At 54.6% G+C, this 21,271-nt stretch overlaps 1 protein-coding gene across 1 annotated transcript; it reads left to right on the forward strand.

Annotated features, from left to right (window-relative positions):
- The first annotated feature begins 11,106 nt into the window (after nucleotides 1-11,106).
- Nucleotides 11,107-21,063, forward strand: P2RY6 (pyrimidinergic receptor P2Y6). The gene is made up of 2 exons (XM_054188907.1): nucleotides 11,107-11,147; nucleotides 18,690-21,063. The coding sequence occupies exon 2, from the start codon at nucleotides 18,746-18,748 to the stop codon at nucleotides 19,736-19,738; it is 993 nt and encodes a 330-aa protein (XP_054044882.1). The 5' UTR covers nucleotides 11,107-11,147; nucleotides 18,690-18,745; the 3' UTR covers nucleotides 19,739-21,063.
- Nucleotides 21,064-21,271: the final 208 nt, after the last annotated feature.

Here is a 21,271-nt window from a genome sequence, read left to right on the forward strand (position 1 = left end):
CAGTGCTTGATCGTCCTCACAGTAGCAAAATCATTTTCTTATGTTTAAATATGTTTTCTTGTGTTTCAGTTTGTGCCCATTACCTCCTGTCTTGTCACTGGGCACCACTCAGAAGACCTTGGCTCCATTTTCTTTATTCCCACCCCATCAGGTATTTGATAAGATCCCCCCAAGTCTTCTCATCTCCAGACTGAACAGTCCAAGGTCTCTCAGCCTTTCCTCAAACAAAAGATGCTCTGGTCCCTTCTTCATCTTCATGGCCCTTCACTGGACTCAATCCAATATGTTCATGTCCTTCTCATGCTAGGGAGACCCAGAAGCCCACTAGGACACCCAAGTCCTGCTCCGCAGAACTTCTTTCCAGCTGCTCAGCACCCAGTCTGTGCTGGTATGTGGGGTTAGTCCTCCCCAGGGGCAGGGATTTCCATTTCCATTGACTGAACTCCATGAGGTTCCTCTCTGCCCCTTTCTCCAGCTTGGCCAGGTCCCTCTGGAGGGCAGCACATCCATCGGGTGTATCAGCGACTCCTCCCAGTTTTGTATCACTTTTCCCTTTTTCAGGGCTTCCTAAAGGACAGGGAACCACAGGGAACCACAGGGCACCCCTGGGCTGTCAGGGCAGGGGACTTTCTGGCCAGGACCAAACCCATCACCCCCAAGAGAGGTGAGTAGGACAGACCTGGAGAGGGAACAGTCAGGGGAAGCTTCCAGCACGAGGCAAGTTCGTGGTGATGAGACAGGTCTGAGGCCAAGCCAGAACATCAATCCATGGCCAGGCAGGGCTGGGCCATGGTGGGGTTGGAGACATGTACGGCATCGCTGGGGCAGGGACTGATGGCTCTGGGCTGAGCTGAAATGGAGGTCCTGGGACCATGGCTGGGATGGGAGGAAGGCCCCAGGGGAGGGTAGGTAGGGCATTTAAAGCAAATTCATGTCCTCAAGCCCCCAACACTCGTTTCTTCTCTCCTAAGCGGCCAGAACTGATCACAAGGAAGAGGGAGTAGACAGGATGGATGGTGCAGGATGGACATGGTGCAGGTCTCTTAAAGACTTGGCTAGTGAGCATTGGTCATGTGCTTAGGATCATAACAGTTGAGAGGTTGGGGGGGGTCAAGAAGAGATGTTTCCTTACTGGTTTGGGCCATTAAATGTTTCACGGAGGCTTTGGCTCAGTTTCTCCCCTCCCACAACACCAACTCCAGCAGAAATGAGAGTGGCTCCGTGCAAAAAGACACCATGGCCCAAGGTGGTGGAGGTCTCATTTCTGCTAGGGATTTTCCATTTTCTTTAGGTCTTTGTCTTGCAAACAATTCCCCTCCTTGGTACTTGTTTGGCACCATCACAGCAAAGGACCCATCTCATCCAGGACCATTGGGTGATCTCACCTTGTCTGATCTCCAGCCGTGACACTCAGGAGGGCTCTGGGCAGGCTATGAGGGATGGAAGCGGTTTGGTTCCCCATTGTCCTTGTATGGGAATTTGGATGGAAACAAACGTGTCAGAAGCTCGCCAAAAGGAAATACTCTGCGAGAGATGTCAAAGCAGATTTTAATAACTGTATACAAACTGCCCAGCGGCCGAGAGCGGGAATAAAGAGGGAAATAACTACAGAAAAGGACAGTTTTACTATTTAAAACTTCCTGAATCGTTCCAACCCAAAAGAACAATCAACTTTTACTCATTTTACTTGAAAATAGAGACCTCTGGGAGTCTGCAGCACAGGGCTGCCAGAGCAGGCGAGACGTGTGGCGTGTCCCAAATCCGGGATGGGTCTGTGTCCCTGTGGTACCCATGTGCCTCTCAGGGACAAGGTTTTTCTTCTCGGTGGCATCCCTCCATAGCAGGCATGTCCTGCCAACTCCACTCTACTTGAAGAGCAGAGATCCTGGGCACCAGAAGTGGGGAGGAGAGAGGTTTCTTATCTTCTCCAGCTGAATTTAGAGACGATACCCGTCCAGTGTCTTCTCCAGGACCATGTGGATTTTAGCACTGAACAATTCCCAAAGCTCAGCTGAGGCCTCTGCTTTTGTGCTTGCTTTGGCGCAGGGCCATCATGTGAGTCATAAACGGCTTGCTGTTTGTTTAATGTACCAATTCCAGCTCTATCGAATCTCTGAGAGGGAAGTTAATTCATAAGCCCAATCAATATTAACTGCCTGAGGAGGAGCAGGAGGAGGAGGAAGAAGAGAAGGAGAAATCAACCAGTTCAACATTCCCACCACACCAGTGAGCCGTTTCTTGTTGCCTGCTGGTATGAACACGTCTTCCTCACTCCTCGGTCCTATGACAATGTGACAGTCCTAGGACCTATGTCACAGTCCTAGGACCTACGTGAACATCGTTGTCCTCTCCACGCCCTGTGTAATACCTATAAAGACTTTCTGGGGACGTAAGGGAGGAACACAACCCACTGGAGATATCTGCTTGGAAGATGCCCAAAGAAATCAGCCTGTTAGGACACAGGTCCAACACCCTGAAGAGCAAGTTGGTGATGTCTCTGATACCTGGGAGCTCTCCTGTGTTAATGCCTGGCAAGCGATGGGCATGCAGAGGAGGGAGGAGTGGGGCCGGTCTGCTGAAATGCGGAGCAAGGAAGAAGGAGAAGAGCCAATGGAGGAACAGGTCCAGGAGCCGGCAGGATGGGAGCCAAGCCCTTGAGCTGTCCCCGTTGTTTGCAGACATAAAAACCTTGTGCACACATGAACACTACGGAGGTAAGTGCTGTCTCTGGAGGTTGGAAACTACCAACCCAGGAATGGCCAAAATGGATCATTGCTGTGTTGACCCATGGGGTCACGTGGTACCTCTAAAATACCGGAGATTGGGGCATTTGGACATTCACCCAGGAGGAGATCAACCACATGGAATGCAGCTCAGCTCTTACACTGGGACTGAGCAGAGAGGCACGTTCAGGCGTGCCAAGGTGAGATGAGACCGCAAGGTGTGTCATGCCCAAAGGTCTTTGTTAGCCAAGAGTTGTTTGCACCTGTTTTTGTCCCAGTGGAGAAAACCAGCGCTTCCTCTTATGTCTGTGTTAAAAACCAGATGTCAGGGTGCCCGGAAAAAAGAGAGTTAACGACATGCTTAATTGCAGCTGCCTGGTCGCAGCCTGTCCCCTTGGCGTCTGGAAGACAAGGTCCTATTGACCACTGACACTTAGTGCTCAGGGCCATGTGTCTCAGGGACGGAGTCCACCACAAAGCATTTTAGAGAAGATCCCATGATGGCTCTTTCTCCAACCACCCTGCTGAGATGATCCAGTTTGGACCGAACAGGTCCAAGCCCACCAGCTGCTGCAATTGCAGTTGGTCTTGAAGGCAACATAGCACCTTCCTCTCCCCCTCCAACGGCGATTCAGAGTGTGGCACAGTCACGTCCCTTTGCGGGAGATTCTCCTCAAACCTTCCTGGAAGCCCAACCAGCTTCTTGTCCGTCGTTCCCATTATTTTTCTGGTTTTATTTTAATCCCATGTTTGTTATTCTTCAGTTTTCCTTTGAATAATTTTTTCTGAGTATCCAGGAATAGAGCTTCATGTCAGATAATAACAGGAAGGAAGTGAGAATGCCTAGGATTACTGGATATATTAAATTAAACCTATTTCACAAGGTTTTTTTCTGTTTATGCTAAAGGCCTGCCTGCGCCTTTATCCCTACGGTTTATGTTAAAGCAACCGCCACCCTGCTGAGATCAGGGCTCTCGGTTTGACGTGCATAGAAAGAGAGGAACCCAGGCACCGGCAGCTCCCAGCCTGAGTAAAGGGGTTTAAAATGATGTACGTCTGTCTTTCCCGGAGCCTGGTGCTGGCTCTAAGCTGTCCAGCCGTGTCCACGTATAGAATAGAATAGAATAGAATAGAATAGAATAGAATAGAATAGAATAGAATAGAATAGAATAGAATAGAACGGAAAGGAACGGAATAGGATAGGATAGAAAAGATGAGAGGAGAGGAGAGGAGAGGAGAGGAGAGGAGAGGAGAGGAGAGGAGAGGAGAGGAGAGGAGAGGAGAGGAGAGAAGGAAAGGAAAGGAAAGGAAAGGAAAGGAAAGGAAAGGAAAGGAAAGGAAAGGAAAGGAAAGGAAAGGAAAGGAAAGGAAAGGAAAGGAAAGGAAAGGAAAGGAAAGGAAAGGAAAGGAAAGGAAAAAGGGAAAGGAAAAAGGGAAAGGAAAAAGGGAAAGGAAAAAGGGAAAGGAAAAAGGGAAAGGAAAAAGTTAAATGAAGTGAAGTGAAAAACCCCAAAATAAAATAAAATAAAATAAAACCAAATCAAAATCAAACCTCATTTGCAAGAAAAAAAGGATAAAAAAATATACACATTAGAGAGGCTGATACCCTGCAAAACGGGCAATCACAGCACCCTGGAGCGGGGGTGTGAATTAAGTCCCCCGCTGCTGCCTGTGCAGGTTGCTGCCCACGCTGCCCGCGCTGCCTGCCGGCACACGCAAGTGCGAGGGGAACGAGCTCATCTCGTTTGGCACCAGCTTTCCCTCCTCCCTCCCCGCCGATGTGCAGAACTTTGCTCTGCTCCCTCGGTTTTGCAACACAACCCCAACGGGACGGACCTGCTTGAACATTTTTGGCTTGGGCAGGTCTCGGGCGTCCCAGGTGGTGCAGGACAGGCGGGTTGAGGGCAGGAGGGCCCTGCCTGCTGATCCGGGAGGCTTCACCCATAGCAGACATGGGGTACAACCTTCCATTTGAGGGTCCTGGAGAGTTTTCTAGGTGTTAACTGGAAGCTGGGTATTCACAGATTGGGGTCATCGCAGCACAGGAGCTCCCTGGTCCACCCTCTCTCTCCCAGCAGTGATGAACACAGACCTCCTTGCTCAGGATGGTCTTAAAACGCCCAAGGATGGATCTGACCTCCACATCAGCATCTCCTGAGCATCCATGAGCATCTCCTGGCCACGCTCCTGTGCCGTACGGGCACCCAAATACCATCCTCCCTCCCGGCAGCACCCAAAACTCCAAACATGGTGCTGCAAGCCACTGCGTTGAAAGAGAAGGTGCAACAACCATACCCAGGTTTGCCCAAACCCAGACAGTTGATGGCCGGGACCCCCCGGGATTGTGTTTTCCTTGTTATAGTTTCACCCGGGTGTTTGTACAAAACGTCTGGGCACTGGCTCTGCTCCGAGGTTTGTTTAGAAGATGCTGCCAAGCGTAAGGCTTCTCCCGGCACTGCTGCATGAGGACCACATCCTTGCGAAAAATGAGTCCATCCTGGGAAGCTATTCCTGTCCCGCTCCTTATCCTGGGCCACCGAGTTGGCCCCAGTCCCCTAATTCTTGCTGCTATGGGGGTTATGTTGTCCATAAGCCAAAGCAAACCCTATAGCAAGCCCTGAGTGGGTTTTCTGGAGCTTCAAGCACTTCTCTGCTTGCAGAAAAGGGGATGCGAGGGGTTTCTTGTTGGATTAGGCGGGGAGAAAAAGATGGGAATCATCCCCATTTGAGGAGGGAGGTGATGAAATGGTCTCTATACGGGGATGCTCCCTGTAAAACCTCCAGTAAGTTGTGGTGCAGCCATCTCCCAGCAAGCAGCGCACAGTAACCTGTTATCCATAAATCAAGGAGTATTAATATCAAGGATATCTCCAAAATCTTCCTATAAAATGTTACCATCACCTTTGGTTTAGCTGAGTAGAAACCTCAAGCACTGGTGGGGTTTGTGCCCACCTATATAAGTGGCAGAAGAGAAAACTTGGGTCTAAATTTCACCTTGTTTCTGTAATTCTGCTCTTTTCCAGAGAAAAACAGTCGTGTTTTTATAAGAAAGAGACAAATTCTTGGAATAAAGAAAAACCCCACTTGGGACATGGCTTCCCCTTTTGCCTTCTTCAAGGGCACAGCATGATCTTCTGAGAAGCAGAACCGAAAGGGAGAAGCAAGGACACGTGAGTTGCCTCATGCAGAAAACTTCGCCGACAATGCTGGACATGAAACAGATGTTTTTATCCCAAAATAAATGTCTGGTTTAGTCCCCTTTTCAATGGAAGGAATGGCACACCATGGATTAAATATTTTCTGTGGTAGTTGGGTGTGATGGACCCACCTGCAGGCAAAGGAGAACCAGCCCCAGAGTTGAGCAGGTCCCTGCATGCTCCTGGAATGCAAATGGTCCATGCTCTGAATTTTAATTCCTGGAAGGTTTTGGTGCCTATGGGAGATGCCTCATGCATGGAGGTTATTTTGTTTGCTCAAGAGTCCCCAAGGGTCCCACTACATCCTCACAGCCCTTGGCAAGGGGAAGGACATCCTGAGTCAACGGCATTGCGTTTAGTGGTGTTGAGGAGCAGAAAAAGCAGCGAAAGACTTCATGTTCCCATTACAGAAAGGCACGAACTATCAGCACAGACTAAAAATTGCACATCCATCCAGCTGGGAGATTTGAGCCATGGCTTGGAAGTCCCAAGTGAACTCATCACACGCAAAATCCCTTCTCGCTTGCTGCAGGAGCAGCAGAACTGAGCGTGGGGCTCCTGGGGAAGCAACAAGAAGTTGTACCAAGGGGTAGCTTTTAATGCAAAGCGTTAAATTGACAGTTCACAAAATTGCTGGGTTCTTGGTGACTCACATCCAGGCATGAAAGAAATTTGCCCATCTCACCCTTGTGCTGCCTCAACCCGTCCATAAGACCCAAGTGTTGGGTGGCCACCAGGCAGGTGACAATCTGTGCTCCTGTGCGCATGGTGGCAAGTCAGGACACTTGTGTTTGGCCCTGGTTTACAGTGATGGACCATGGTCATGGAGTCACTCAGGTTGATCATACCCGAGATGCTGGTTTTCAACCTTGAAATAGGTATTTTTGCACTACAAATGTGCCTGGGTGTGTGGTCCTGCTGGGATGGTGGCACCCCAAAAGGAGGCATCTCCATCAACATTTCTACCCTTCATCCCTGGTTGTAACTGGGGGCAATTGTTTACCAGAAAAAACTCTCCAGCTGGAGAACAGCCTCTGGTCCAAGAGCCAAAGCAAACAAGCTATTGAGGAAACAGCAACAAGTCGGCGTTAGTTATTTTAAATCTTTCCTGGATGGGAAATACCAAAGGTACCTGCAGGTCTTGTGTGCTTTGACCTCCTTATTGCTCCCTGTGGATGCGGTCTGGAAAGCGGAGGAGCCTGGAGGTGGTGAGCCAAAGGGACACGGCGTGCTCCTCCACCACTCCCTACACAGCTGGCAGTGGGGCCGGGTCCTGCAGGTCCCCATGGGGAGCTGAGACTGCTTTTGGACACTTTTTTATTATCACCTGATATCTGCTCCATAGCATGGTCTCTCATCATGGGGGATGGGGACGATGGGTATTTATGAAGAGGTGTGTCGGTGAGAAGACTGAGATGGCCATCACTGTGCTGAGCTTCAGGAGCTCGGGGCTCTCCTAGGATGTGAAGAGGCACAGAGGGGTGAAAACCCAAAAGGGCTGAGTGATCTGCTGCCATGGGAAGGAGGAGAAAGAGCTGAAGGAGAGATTGTGGCCGACCTGGAGGCGTTTGATTTCCACTCGAGGATGCAAAGTTCAGAGATGTCCCCACCCCAGACCACAGCTCTGTCCTCAAAGGTAGAAAGTACAATTCGCGAGGATGGGGCAGTGAGAGCCAATGACCTCCCTCTTTGCAGAGCCTCCTAGCAGTGGGACTGCTGAAGACCTCTCAAAGGTAGCCACAAAGTGTGAAGACCCACGTCGGAAACCTCTGCTACAAGGACCCCGCATGCCCCAAGCCCTGGGATTTCCTGCCTGCAAAGACCCATAGATGTGAGTCCCAAAATCTCCCTTCCCAACCTGCTTCACCAGCAGACAGATGAGGTCTCTTGCACCGGGACCACCTCCCAAACACCCCTCACTTTCCTTCTACTGAAGTCACAGATGAAACTGGAGCCTAAGACACCACCCACGCCTGGATCCTCGTGCTCTGCTTTGCTTCCTGAGGATTCCTGTGCAAAGAAAAGTGATGAGCGGAAGAAACCCTGAGTCCCCGAGGCACATCAGGACGTGCCAGCAAGAGGAAAGGAAGCCTGCAAAGATCAAGGCATTAATCATCTATGTGCTGGTAGGAGGAGAAGCTCAGCAACCCCTTCCTCCTCTGCTGACGTCCGCAGGGCTCTAGGAAAGCAGGTTGGAGAGGAAAATGAGCTAAGTACACTTCTTCAGAAATGCTGAGGCATAGGAATGGCGGGTCAGCTGCCACTTGGAGCAAAGCCAAGGCTTTTTTGTCTGAATTCCCATGAAAGCCAAGGTTTCCCGGCACTCCCATGGACCTCCCGGCAGAATGGGTGCATTGGGCTTGCAGGCTGTTTCTGGGTCCTCATCACCTCCAGAAGGAAATTTGGGCTGGATGGCCAGAAACGTGGACCTGGGACCCATCGCAGAAATGGGGATTGAAGATTAGAACAGTTTCTTCAAAACAGAGGTCCAGCAATGAGACTTGTCATCTTCTCTTGGGGTAGCCAGGTAGCTGCACTCATTTGACTGTGGTGAACATTGATTTGCAGCAAAAGGACAGAGAGGGACATCACAGTGGACCTCAAGAGATGAGGCTTTCTTCACCAAACACCTTCTTTGCCAAAAATTTGTGGACTCAAAGGCAGGTGCTGGGGTAGCAGATGTCTGCAGGTGAGCCTGGCGTGACCATCTCCTCTGACCTGGTTAAAAAAGAGAAAGTTGCCATCACGGGTCACCTCCTCATGAGCAAGCTCTACCAGGTCCACCACCCTGGCAGGCTGGTGTTGTCAAGAGGACATGAGAAATTAACTTCATTTCCATTATAAATAGCTTTTAGCTATTTTTTTTAGAAATTTTTCATGCAAGACATCTCTGGTCTGGTGAGCTGTCGCGGAGCCCGAGGCAGGAGGGACCCAGCCAGTGCCCCTGGGATGTCTGGGTTGGGGGAGAACCTGAAAGCCCTGTAGGACCCTCCCCATGGGGACGTCCAGCGTCTGGTCATGGGGACATCCCTGCCCCGAGGCTTTCACAAAGCTTCAGCATTTGAAAAATGCTGCTTTTCGCCTCCAACAAGAGTTTTGCATCGGTTGGAGGAACATGGCCCCAGGTCCCCACTGCTTCCTTGGCCTCCATCATGGGTGATCCTGTCTCCCTCCTGGCATCCTGCTGCGACCCACTGGCGACTGGAAACACGGAGCCCGGTGGGAAGGTGCAATTACCCTGGGCAGCAGCAGCAAAGGTCTCCTGCAATCAGCCGCTAACGCAATTACTGGCAACATCCAGCCAGAGGAAGAGAAACCAGGCGGCCAAGGAGTCTCGCGAGGCCAAAGCCAGTCCCCGGGCCAGGCCTTTTGGCCAGGGATTAATTCAATCGGTGAGACGGCAAGAGAGTCCCAGGCTATTCCCTTTCCCCAATTATTTTTCCCAAAGAGCTTCGTCCGCCTTTTGCATGGATAAAAAGAGGTGTAAAAACAATGCCATGCTTGAAATCTCTTTTTTAGCCTCGCTGCTGCCTCCAAATTTGCCTCTTCCATCCCTGCTCAACCCCCAAAATGTCTTTTTTTTGGGGGGGGGGGGCAGGTGTTCCCCTTTATTCCAGGTGCCGTAGAGCTGGGCTGGAGGCTATGGGTCCGGCTGCCGGGCTCAGTGGAGGCGGTTGGGGCTGGCAGGCGGCCAGGAGCCACTATTTTCTTTCCTTTTTTTTTTTTTTTTTTTTTTTTTTTTTTTTTTAACACTCCCTCCACTATTTACAGTGTCCCCACACTGGGACAGCTGGCAATGAGGCATTCACCTTGGTGATCCGCAAGGACACCTCCCATACCAGGAGGGAGGAGGACACCAGTTTTCACCAGCTCGGAGCTTGCCCCGAAGATGGAGGCAGTGCTGGAGGCTCTCACTAGTGACTCATCGGAGGAGTGAGTTGTGTCTGTTCTCAGCTGCATTCCCAGGATGCTTGCGGAAAACCCTGGGCTCCCCACGGCAGGCTGCTGGGCTTGTTTGCACAAGGCGTGTTTTCTGCTTTATTCTGGGGAAAGACACTTTTCCCCCCCCCCAGTTTCCGTCTCCTCGTGGCGGCTGAGGGAGCAGGGAATTTCACCAGGGCACCGAGCCATCGCCAACCCAACCCCACAAGCCCGGGCAGCCCCGGGATGAGGGTGACGGCTCCAGCCTGGCTGTGGTTGCAAATATTCCCGGCTGCTCTCGCCAGAGCCCATCTCCCCCGTGGCCCTGTTGCCTGGCTTGGCCGCGGGCTCGTGCCAGGATCGATGAAAGCCCGTTGTTGTCCGCTGTGGTGCAGGCGCCAGCGGGATGCAGGCGGGCTGCGGCATCCTTCCACCTCCCCATCCCGCACCCTGCAGCCCAGTGCCTGCCCAAAACCCTTCTCGTATTTGGGTGCCAGTTCTGGGGGTGCATTGCTCAACGAGGCGACGCCAGCAAGCCCCCCGCATGGTGCTCCGTCATCCGAACAATGCCAGTTGACGCCTCCTTCCCCTCCTCCTTCACCAAGACCCATCACAAACCCCAGAAAAGGAAGGAAGGGAATAACTTTGGAGGGCAAACTGGGCTTCCAGGGAAAGGAAGGGCCAAGCCCTCTATCCCGCGTAGTCCCGGCATCCCTGGGCTGTTTATGCATCGGCCCTTTCATACCCGACACTTTCCCCCGGGGTTCCTTTCCTTATTGCTCTTTAATAGCCCTGCTCAGGAAGCGCGGAGGCTCGAGCGCTTGGTTAATGAGTACAGAAGCCACCGACCCCTTCGGCTGAGACCCGGTGCCACGGGGAGACCCTGTCCCCAACACCCAGCTGCTCCCTGCAGCGGGTCCCAGTTTCCGGCCGGCCAGGAAAATCCAGCTGTTGACCGGTGCATGAGCATCCCACTCTGTAAATCCCACTTTGGGAGTTAATGGAAGCACACACCCCCCCGCCTCGCCATTCACTCCAGATGTTTGCCTGTGGTGCCAAGCCAGATGTTTGCATGGTAGCCCCCTGCAGGCAGCTGTCGGCCCCCCAGCCCAGATGTTTTTTTCTCTCCCCCGCCGCCCCCAATCCAGCTGTGACCCTTCCCCAGCCTCCGCAGGTGCCGGGGCCGGAGCGGGGAGGAGCGGGGAGGAGCGGGGCGGCCCCGGGGCGGAGCGGGGCCGGCGGCGGGCGGCAGCGGGGCGGCCCCGGGCACTGAGCGCTGCTGCCGACCCGGCGTATCCCGCTGCCGGTAAGTGCCGCGTACGGGAGGGACGGGACCAACCGAACCGGGGCGGAATGAGACCCGAGAGGGTCAGAGGGAACCGGGCGGGATGGGTCCGGACCCGGCAGGATGGGACCCGAGAGGGTCAGACCGAAGCGGGCAGGATCGGACCCGAGAGAGTCAGAGGGAACCGGGCGGGATGGGACCCGACAGGGTCAGAGGGAACCGGGCGGGATGGGGTCGGACCAGGCAGGATGGGACCCGAGAGGGCCAGATCGAACCGGGTGAGATGGTACCTGGGTGGATCTGACCGAACCGGGCAGGATGAGATCCAAAAGGGTCAGACCGGACTGGGGAGGATTGGGCCAGACCGGGCAGGATCGGGCCCGAACGTGTCAGACAAAACCGGTTCAGGATGAGACCCGAGGGTCAGACCGAACTGGGCAGGATCAGACCTGAGGGGATCAGGCAGGATGGGATCTGACGGGGTTATTCCGAACCGGGCAGGATCAGACCCGAGGGGTTAAGACGGAACCAAGCACGATGAGACCCGACAGGCTCAGACCAAACTGGACAGGATGGGACCCGAGCGGGTCGGATTGAACTGTGCAGAATCGGACCTGAGCAGGTCAGACCACTCTGGGCAGGATGGGGCCAAACTGGGCAGGATCGGACCCGAGAGAGTCAGAGTGAATGGGGCAGGATCAGACCCCAAAAGGGTCAGACCAAAGTGGGCAGGATGGGGCCAGACAGGGCAGGATTGGGCCAGATTGTGTCAGACAAAACCAATTCAGGATGAGACCCGAGGGTCAGACCAAACTGGGAAAGACGGGACCTGAGTAGGTCAGACCGAACCAGTCAGGATTGGACCAAACTGGGCAGGATGGGATGCGAATGGGTCAGATTGAACCATGCAGCATCGGACCTCGGTGGGTCAGACCGAACCAGTCAGGATGGGGCCAGGCGAGACAGGATCAGACCCAAGCGGATGAGACTGAACCAGGCAGGACTGGACCCAAGCAGATCAGATCGACTGGGCAGGACGAGGCAGAACTGGAGAGGATGGAGCCGGATCCAGAGAGCATTGGGTCAGATCCAGAGATCGTAGAATCACAGATATATCTATCTATATGTATTTGTACACATATACACACAGAGGTATACACATATTTGTATGTATGAGCATGTGTGCATAGATGTGTGTATAGAGGCATAAATATATGTGTGTGTATATGGACAGAGTTATGTATATACACGCGTGTAGGTCCATGTGCTTGGAGACACGTGTTTGTGTATATAGGTGGAGAAGTTTGTATATATGTGTGTGTGAATGGAGACGTATTTCTATATATATGTATAGAGAAATGTGTGTGTGTGTGTGTGTGTTCTATATATTTGTATAGAGAAATGTACGTGTGTGTGTCTGTATACATGTGTGTAGAGCCATATATGTTTGTGTATATATGTAGGGAGGTATATTTATGCATAGAGTTATACAGAGAGAGAGGTATGTATGCATGGAGGTGTATTTATCTATAGAGGTATATATGTATAGAGGTGTATTTATACGGAGAGGTGTATATGCTTGTATATATACCTTTGTGCATATGTGTGTACATGGGGGTGAACATGGCTTTATATGTGCCTATATGTTTGTGTGTATATATGAATATATATGTATATATGAATATATACTCAAGGCCAGGTTGGATGGGGCTCTGAGCAGCCTGGTCCGGTGGGAGGTGTCCCTGGCCAGGGCAGGGAGGTTGGAACGAGATGATCTTTAAGGTCCTTTCCAACCCAAACCATTCTGTGATTCTATGGTTCGACGAATGGGTTTATACAAGCCCAGCCAGAGCCTCGGCGCTGTCGGCTGAGACCGGGCCAACTCATTGCACCTCCCCTGTCCCCCAGCATCTCCCATTTCCAGCAGAAAAACGCTGCCCGGGTTGTTCAGAGCATCCCTGAGATGCTGATTTATTTTAGAGACGGGGGCACCAGAGCATGGGGAGGTGAAGGGAGTCACCTGAGGACAGAGTACATCGGTGGCAGAGCCACCCGCCATTGCCACAGGGACTGTTCCTGCGCCCTGACCCCACGAGTCTACATTAAGCACCTAAAAAGGCCTCTCTGGCCCAATATGGCCACACCGTTACACTTTCAGGCGTTGATAAATGGAGATTTCCCTGAAAACACCCAAGCCTTGTTCCCCGACCACACTGGGCCAGGTGGGACACGTCCATGGCCACCTGAAGGTGTTTTGAGACCAGCCAAGAGGTGTTTGGGGACAGGGACATTGTGGCTTCGGCCAAGGGACACACTGGGCGGGAGCATCCCCCCTTCATCCCCTTCGAAATCTGCTGAGCTGGAGCTTTCGCTTCCATCTCCGCCATCCCAGCCCTGCCATCAAGCCACCAAGATGTCCCCACCATGGTCTCCTCCCAGGGACAAACCAAGGAGGAGGGTTTCCAAGGGAGGAAGCCGTCCCCCATACCCCATCCGAGGGCAGCAGCAGCCAAAATACTTTCCCGCTGTAGCAAGGCTGCAGAAACCCCCTTCATATTAATATCAGGGTGTTAATTAAAGCTCGTTTCGCCGGAGAAGGGCTTGCATGAGATGGTTTGAAAGCAAAGGTGGTCGGAGGGGGGCAAAGCTGTGCCGGCACATGTTGGAGGAAGCTTGCAGCCGCTGGCGAGCGGAGCTGGCGATTATTTTTAATCTCTTCCCCGTCTGGCCGCAGAGCAGTCCCACTTCTCTTTCTTAACCCAGTTCCTCCTTCTCAGGCCCCTTAAACCCACGGGATGGGGGTGACACCATCCTACGGAGCACCCCAACACCACGGGCACCCCTTTTTTTCCCCCCCACCCCTTCCCGCAAGTCTCATTTCACCTGGTGCCCATCACCAGGGTGTCAGGGCGTCCCCTTCCCGCCGCCCCCCCCTCCCCCCCCCGCAAGTCTCATTTCGCGAAGGAATTCTCCCAGTGCCCATCACCGCGGCGTCAGGGCGCAGAGACCCGGTCTCCGTAATCCCACGGATGTCTGTTTTTAGGGCAGGCCGAGCACGGGGGGTGCCCAACCCATCACTCCAAGGGCTGGCAGGGATTCCTCTGATGGTTTTTTTGGGGTGAAAAAAGGGACTTTGGGGCTAATCCGCCAGGGCAGATCACGACCCGGGGACGTGCCAACGGGCCCAGCAGCAGGATGAGGCCGTGTCTTGATGTGGTTTCGTTAATTGGAAACAGCGGTGATTTGTGGGCGCTGGCAGGCTGCGATTGCAGGGTTACAGGTGGCTGCAGGCAGTGGGTAGAGTTGGGGTGGGGATTCTCTGGTGTCTAATAGAAAGGTTGTGCTCGGCTCATCCCACAGCTGGGTTTTTCCTGGGATCGGGAGAGATTTTTTCTTCTCTCCTCCAGCTTTCCTGTCCCTCCCAGCCCGGCAGCACTGGCATTCAGTGCTCCGTTTCCCTGTTACAAAGGGGGTTTTTTACTCATTTACCATTTTTTGGGAGGTGGGGGGGGGAGGTCCGTTGTTTTTCAGCTCCTCATTGTATTTTTGGCTCAGGTCTGGCTATGAATACCCTCTGCCACCGATGGCTTATGTAGTCTTGGGCATGTTCCTTAGCATCCCTCCTCCAAACACTCCTTCGAGGGGTGTTTTGGGGAGAAAATCAATTAAAATGGGGCGTGAACCACACTCATTTGCTTCAGACCCAGTGCCTGTGCCTCAGTTTCCCTTGTATGGCTGCAGTGAGAGGGGACAAGGACAAGGATAAGGACAAGGAGCAATCTTCCTTCCCTTGGTGCCACCATACCTGGTGCCCTCCCTGTCCCCAGCATCTGCCCCAGATGCCCACACTTGGAAAGAGCTAAAAATAGGGGGAAAGACTCAAAAATGGGCAAAAAGACCCTAAAATGGGGGATAAGACCAAAAATTCAAGGGCTGATGGCATTTGCCACAGCCGGCCGCATAATGGTATCCCGGAGCTGGGTCTGGGGTGCTTCCCTGGCCCTGGTGGCATTTGCCAGCTCTGGATGTCCCTTGGTGTCCAGGTACATCTCTTTTGGGGGCGTGATGGGGGTGCGTGCCCATGCACACATGTGGGGCGTGTCCATAGGGGTGTGCGCACGTGTGTCCGCGTGTGTGCGTAGGGAACCTGCATATGTGTGTGTAGGGGGCCCAGGTGCGTGCGTAGGGGGTGGGGACGTGTGTACGGGGTGTGATGGAGGTGCTGGCGCGGGCTGTGCTGTGCCATGCCGCACCTGTGCGGCCACGCAGTGCTGTGCAGTGCCATGCGGTGCCGTGCGGTGCCCATGGTGCTGTGCCACGCAGAGCCATGCCATGAAGTGCCCACCCTGCCCTGCAGCGCCGTGCAGCGCTCTGCTACGTGGCACGGTGCAAATGCCCACCGTGTCATGCAGCGCCGCGCCATGCAGTACAGCGCCCACCCTGCCACGCAGTGCCCCTGTTGCCGTGCCCTGCGGTGCCCACCCTGCCCCACAGTGCCAAGCAGTGCCCGTGGTGCCATGCCTTGCAGTGCCCACCCTGCCCTGCTGTGCCATGCGGTGCCGTGCCATGCAGTGCAGTGCCCATGGTGCCATGCGGTACCCACGGTGCCATGTCCGGCAGTGCCCAACCTGCCTTTGCAGCGTCATGCAGTGCCATGCCATGCAGTACAGTGCCACCCTGCCATGCGGACCCATGCAGTGCTCTGCTACGTGGCACGGTGCAATGCTCACCATGCCATGCAGTGCCGTGCCATGCAGTACAGTGCCCACCTTGCCACGCAGTGCCAAGCGGTAACGCTGGTGCCATGTCCTGCCGTGCCCACCCTGCCCTGCTGTGCCATGCAGTGCCGTGCCATGCAGTGCAGTGCCACTCCGCCATGCAGTGCCATGCATTGTCGGGCAGTGCTGTGCCGTGCCGTGCCATGCCATGCGGCACGGTGCAGTGCCCACCCTGCCCCGCAGTGCCAAGCAGTGCCCATGGTGCCATGTCCTGCAGTGCCCACCCTCCCTTTGCTGTGCCACGCAGTGCCCACGGTGCCGTGCCATGCAGCGCAGTGCCCACCCTGCCGCCCAGGTTTCTGTTCCCCATCTCCCCAGGGTGCTGCCATTGGGTGGAAAGGGGAAGCGTTGCTCAATGGGGCGAGCGCAGCACCCTGAGGCCACAGATGTGTCCGGGCACTGGGCAGAGCAGTGTGTCCCAGCATTCTGTGGCACCCCCTACCACCCCAGCAGGTAAGACACGGTCCCAGGTCCCCCAGGACCCCCCCACCCTTCTTGCTGGCCACCATGTCCCCAGTGTCACGGCGGTGTTTCTGCGAGGACCCGTGGGATGGCAGAGGCTCCTGTGGGTGCCCAGGGTGGGGGCTGGGATGGGTGCTGCCCTGGCTTGGGGTCCTGGGGAAGGTTTGGGGGTCCCCAGGGGATAGAGCAATTCACAACCATGGAGCACTTATTGGCTTGGAGGTGGCAGAGGTGGGAGCTGGGACTGCCTGGAGCTGGGTGACAGTGGGTACAATGGGGTGAGCGGGGGCTCAGTGGGGTGTCGGGGGGGCTCAGCAGGGTGCTAGGGAGGGCTCAGTGGGGTGGCACAGGCGCTCAGTGGGTGCCAAAGGGGCTTAGTGGTGTGCCAGGGGGTAGGAGTGTTCTGCAGCAGCAGGGAGGGCAGGGGGGGAACTGATCTGCACCCCCAAACATGAGGTTGTCCCCACCCCAACACTCTCCCCAAGCTTGACGCCATCGCCGGGCTGTTCTCTGGGGCTGGTAAATCCCCAAAGACCCGAAATGGGGCCACCAGGGTGGTACGAGCTAACGGGACAGCCCCTGGACTCGTCTGTCCCCCTCTGGTCCCCTCTGCCCCATGCACCTGGCTGGAGCTCAGCCACTCCCCCTCCCTGCCTCAGTTTCCCTTCCCAGCCTGTGTGGGGACACCAGCCACCCCATTTCCTGGCAAGCTCGTCCCTGCTAGGGGTCAGGGCTGCCACCAGGGCATGTGAGGGGAAGCCAGTGCCACCCCAGTGCCACCAACTGGGACAGCAGACAGGTCTGCAGGCGATGGAAGAAGCGAGAGGAGGAAGGAGAAGCGGCTCTGCCCAAGCCCTCAGGAGCGTGTAGCACCCATGGGTGGCACGGTGAAGGATTCCACCAAGTGATGTGGCTGGGGTCGGGGGGGGGTGTCTCTCCGTGCTGCAGGACCACGTCTTTCGCACCAGTCTCAGCCTCTAAGAAAAGCAGGTGGCCTCTTCTCCAGCTCAGAGCAGCCTAGAGGCCACGTGGATGGGCTCTCTTAGACCCAAAAGACCGAAAACCTCCGGAACCAGAGTGTCACCAGTCTCAATTCCCAGATTAAAGTAACTATGAAACTTCTGTGGGTCGTGCTGGCCTCCGTGCAGGTGGCATCTCCCGAAACTCAAGAGGACGCAGCCCGCTCGGGTGACTGGCCGAAGGGTTTTGGCACCCCCTGCAGAGGAGCAGGAAGCCATGCCGTGGCTAACGGCCCGGCCTGCTGCAATTTCCTCTCCAGCACCCGGATGAGGGTGGTTTGGCCTTGTGCTAACCTTTCTGTGGGGTGCAAGCGCAAGGGAAAGCGCAGCTGAGATGGTGGTGGTGAGCATGGCCACCACACTGTCCCGTGTGTCACCACCCCATACGGTCCAGCTCTCTCTACCTTCATCTTCCTGATAGACCTCTAAATCCATCATCGTGGTTTGGAATCATGGAATCGCAGAATGGTTTGGGTTGGTGACATGGTTTGGCCTGGGTAATATTTACAGGCCATCTAGTCCAACCCCTCTGCAATAAGCAGGGACGTCTTTGAATAGACCAGGTTGCTCAGAGCCCCGTCCAACCTGGCCTGGAATGTTCCCAGGGATAGGCCATCTCCCACCTCTCTGGGCAACCTGGGACAGTGTCTCACCACCCTCAGCGTAAAACATTTCTTCCTTAGATTTGGTCTGAATCTCCCTTTTTTAGTTTAAAACCGTTCCTCCTTGTCCCATGGCTCCCCTCCCTCATCCAGAGTCCCTCCCCAGCTTTCCTGGAGCCCCTTGAGGGGCTGGAAGGGGCTCCAAGGTCTCCGCGGAGCCTTCTCTTCTCCAGGCTGAACCCCCCCAACTCTCTCAGCCCGTCCTCCCAGCAGAGGGGCTCCAGCCCTCCCAGCATCTCCGGGGCCTCCTCTGGCCCGGCTCCAGCAGCTCCGTGTCTCTCCTGTGCTGAGGCCCCAGAGCTGGAGGCAGCACTGCAGGGGGGTCTCCCCCGAGCGGAGCAGAGGGGCAGAATCCCCTCCCTCGCCCTGCTGCCCACGCTGCTGGGGATGTAGTTGGCTTTCTGGGTGGCCAGTGCACATCGTCGGCTCAAGTCGACCTTCTCATCCACCAGTACCCCCAAGTCCTTCTTGGGAGGGCTGCTCTCAATCCCTTCATCCCCCAGCTTGTGTGGATACTGAGGGTTGCCCCAATCCAGAAGGATGGGTCTATGGGGACACACACAATTGGTCCAGGTTCATCTTGCTAGGGTGGCTGTGACACCGTGTGGCCAAGTCACCAACCATCCCCTTTGTCATTCGCAGGTGCTGCTAAAGGGGCCACACCAGCGGAGAGGACATTGACAGGGGGAACCACCACCATGGCCAACTTGACAGCCCTCATAGGGGCTGGGAGGAACTCGTGCACCTTCCATGAGGAGTTCAAGCAGGTCCTGCTGCCCCTGGTCTATTCCTTGGTGTTCATGGTGGGGTTGCCCTTGAACGCTGTGGTCATTGGGCAGATTTGGGTGGCCCGTAAGGCTCTCAGCCGGTCCATGATCTACATGCTGAACCTGGCCATGGCTGACCTGCTCTACGTCTGCTCCCTCCCGCTTCTCATCTACAACTACACCCAGAAGGATTATTGGCCTTTTGGGGACTTCACCTGCAAATTCATCCGCTTCCAGTTCTACACCAACCTACACGGCAGCATCTTCTTCCTCACCTGCATCAGCATCCAGCGGTACCTGGGCATCTGCCACCCCTTGGCCTCATGGCACAAGAAGAAGGGGAAGAAGCTGACATGGCTGGTGTGTGCCGCGGTGTGGTTCATCGTCATCGCCCAGTGCCTGCCCACCTTTGTCTTCGCTTCCACCGGCACCCAAAGGAACCGTACTGTCTGCTACGACCTGAGCCCACCGGATCGCTCTGCTGCCTACTTCCCCTACGGCATCACCCTCACCGTCACCGGCTTCCTGCTGCCCTTCATGGCCATCCTCGGCTGCTACTGCAACATGGCCCGGATCCTGTGCCAGAAGGATGAGCTGATCGGCTTGGCGGTGCACAAGAGGAAGGACAAAGCTGTACGTATGATCATCATCGTGGTCATCGTCTTCTCCATCAGCTTCTTCCCCTTCCACCTCACCAAGACCATCTACCTGATTGTCCGTTCCTCACCCAGCCTGCCCTGCCCGGCTCTGCAGGCGTTTGCCATTGCCTACAAGTGCACGCGTCCCTTTGCCAGCATGAACAGTGTCCTTGATCCCATTCTCTTTTACTTCACCAAACGCAAGTTTCGTGAGAGCACCCGTTACCTCCTTGACAAGATGAGCTCCAAGTGGCGGCATGACAATTGTGTTACCTACGGCTCTTAGGTGAGGATGAGGGCCACCTTGCTGACACCAGGACAACACATGGAGCAATTTTGGCTTTAAGCTCCACAGAACAGAGATGGCTTCAGATGGAGACATGCTGGAGGACAGGAGGACAGCATCTCCTGAGCTTTCAGTACTTTCATCCCATCTCCAGCCTGCAGCAACACAGTATTAACCCCATCGCAGCACAGATCCAGTGTCCTCTCTCTGGCTCAGTTGCTTGGTTTGAGCAGTTTAGCACCATGTTTCCCTGGTGCCCAAGCCACCAATGCAATAAAAACCACTGGTGGGACCACGGAGAATGCAGTGGGACCATGGAGGACATGGTCCCTGGCTCAGGATGAGCTGCTGGAGGGCAATTTCTCCCTCTTCTCATTTAAAGTGTCCCTGATGGGGCCACAAGAGTGCTGGGGAGGGTTTGGCTTAGCTCGTACCTGTCTGGGGCACATGGGGCCATGTGTTTTTCCAGCTCGAGATCAGCATCACGGACATTTTAGGGGGTAATACTGGGACATCTCTATCCTCCAGTCCCCAGAATGGGAACAGGCCAGTAAGAGACTTGGGCCCACTGGTGCCACTGGTGCTGCAAAATGGTGGAAGAACACCCCTGGCCAGACTGGAGCTGGCAAGGGGGACATAAGGGCAACTGGGACACCCATGCTGGATTTCCAAGTGATGACCATGGGCTGGGTTAGACACAAGCCAACAGTGTGTCACCTGCCTGAGGACTTTCAGCATCACCTGGGTCCAGCTCCTTGCTTAGCCCAGCACCCCATATCTGGCCCATCCTGGCATCCTCAATGTCCTGCTGTCACCTCCTACCTAGGAACCACCAAAATCAGAGCTGCTGCACCAAGACACGATGCCAGGAGTCAGGAAACCGATGCCACTGAGCTACTCGAGGTCCTCAGCCATGTCACCGCACATCCCACCATTGACTTGGCCATGCCACCGACCCCGCGCTGGGTTGGGGCTTGAGCTTTGCTCCCCGCAGCCTCTGGCTGGATGTTGCTTCCTCCTAGCAAGGAGGGATTTGCTTCAACGGCACGGGGTGGATGTACCACTAATCGCTCTGCGAGTCTTCTTTAACATATAGGATGTACAGAATAAACATCCCCTCTTTCAGGTGGATACGTAGACATGTATACACCCGCTACACATACGCGCATATAACACGTCCGAGCAGGGGGAGGTTTGTAGCCCAGCGCAGGCTACGTGGCATAGATATTCTCCACCCTGAACACACTAATACGTATCTATACAGTGTACATATGTATATATAGTATACATACATATATATACATACATACATATATAGTATACATACATATATACACATATATATATAGGAATAACTGTTTTGCTGCATTTCTCACAGATTGTCTGCGTGTGGTATCACAGAATCACAGAATCACAGACTGGCAGGGGTTGGAAGGGACCTCTGGAGACCATCCAGTCCAACCCCCTGCCAGAGCAGGGTCACCCAGAGCAGGTGGCACAGGAACGCGTCCAGGCGGGTTTGGAATGTCTCCA

This window comes from Rissa tridactyla, chromosome 1 (genome assembly GCF_028500815.1).
Source record: "Rissa tridactyla isolate bRisTri1 chromosome 1, bRisTri1.patW.cur.20221130, whole genome shotgun sequence".
Taxonomy (NCBI): Eukaryota; Metazoa; Chordata; class Aves; order Charadriiformes; family Laridae; genus Rissa; species Rissa tridactyla.

Bases quoted from the DNA above. Each gene is read 5' to 3' on its own strand.
- P2RY6 (XM_054188907.1), top strand. From the start codon at position 18,746: ATGGCCAACTTGACAGCCCTCATAGGGGCTGGGAGGAACTCGTGCACC.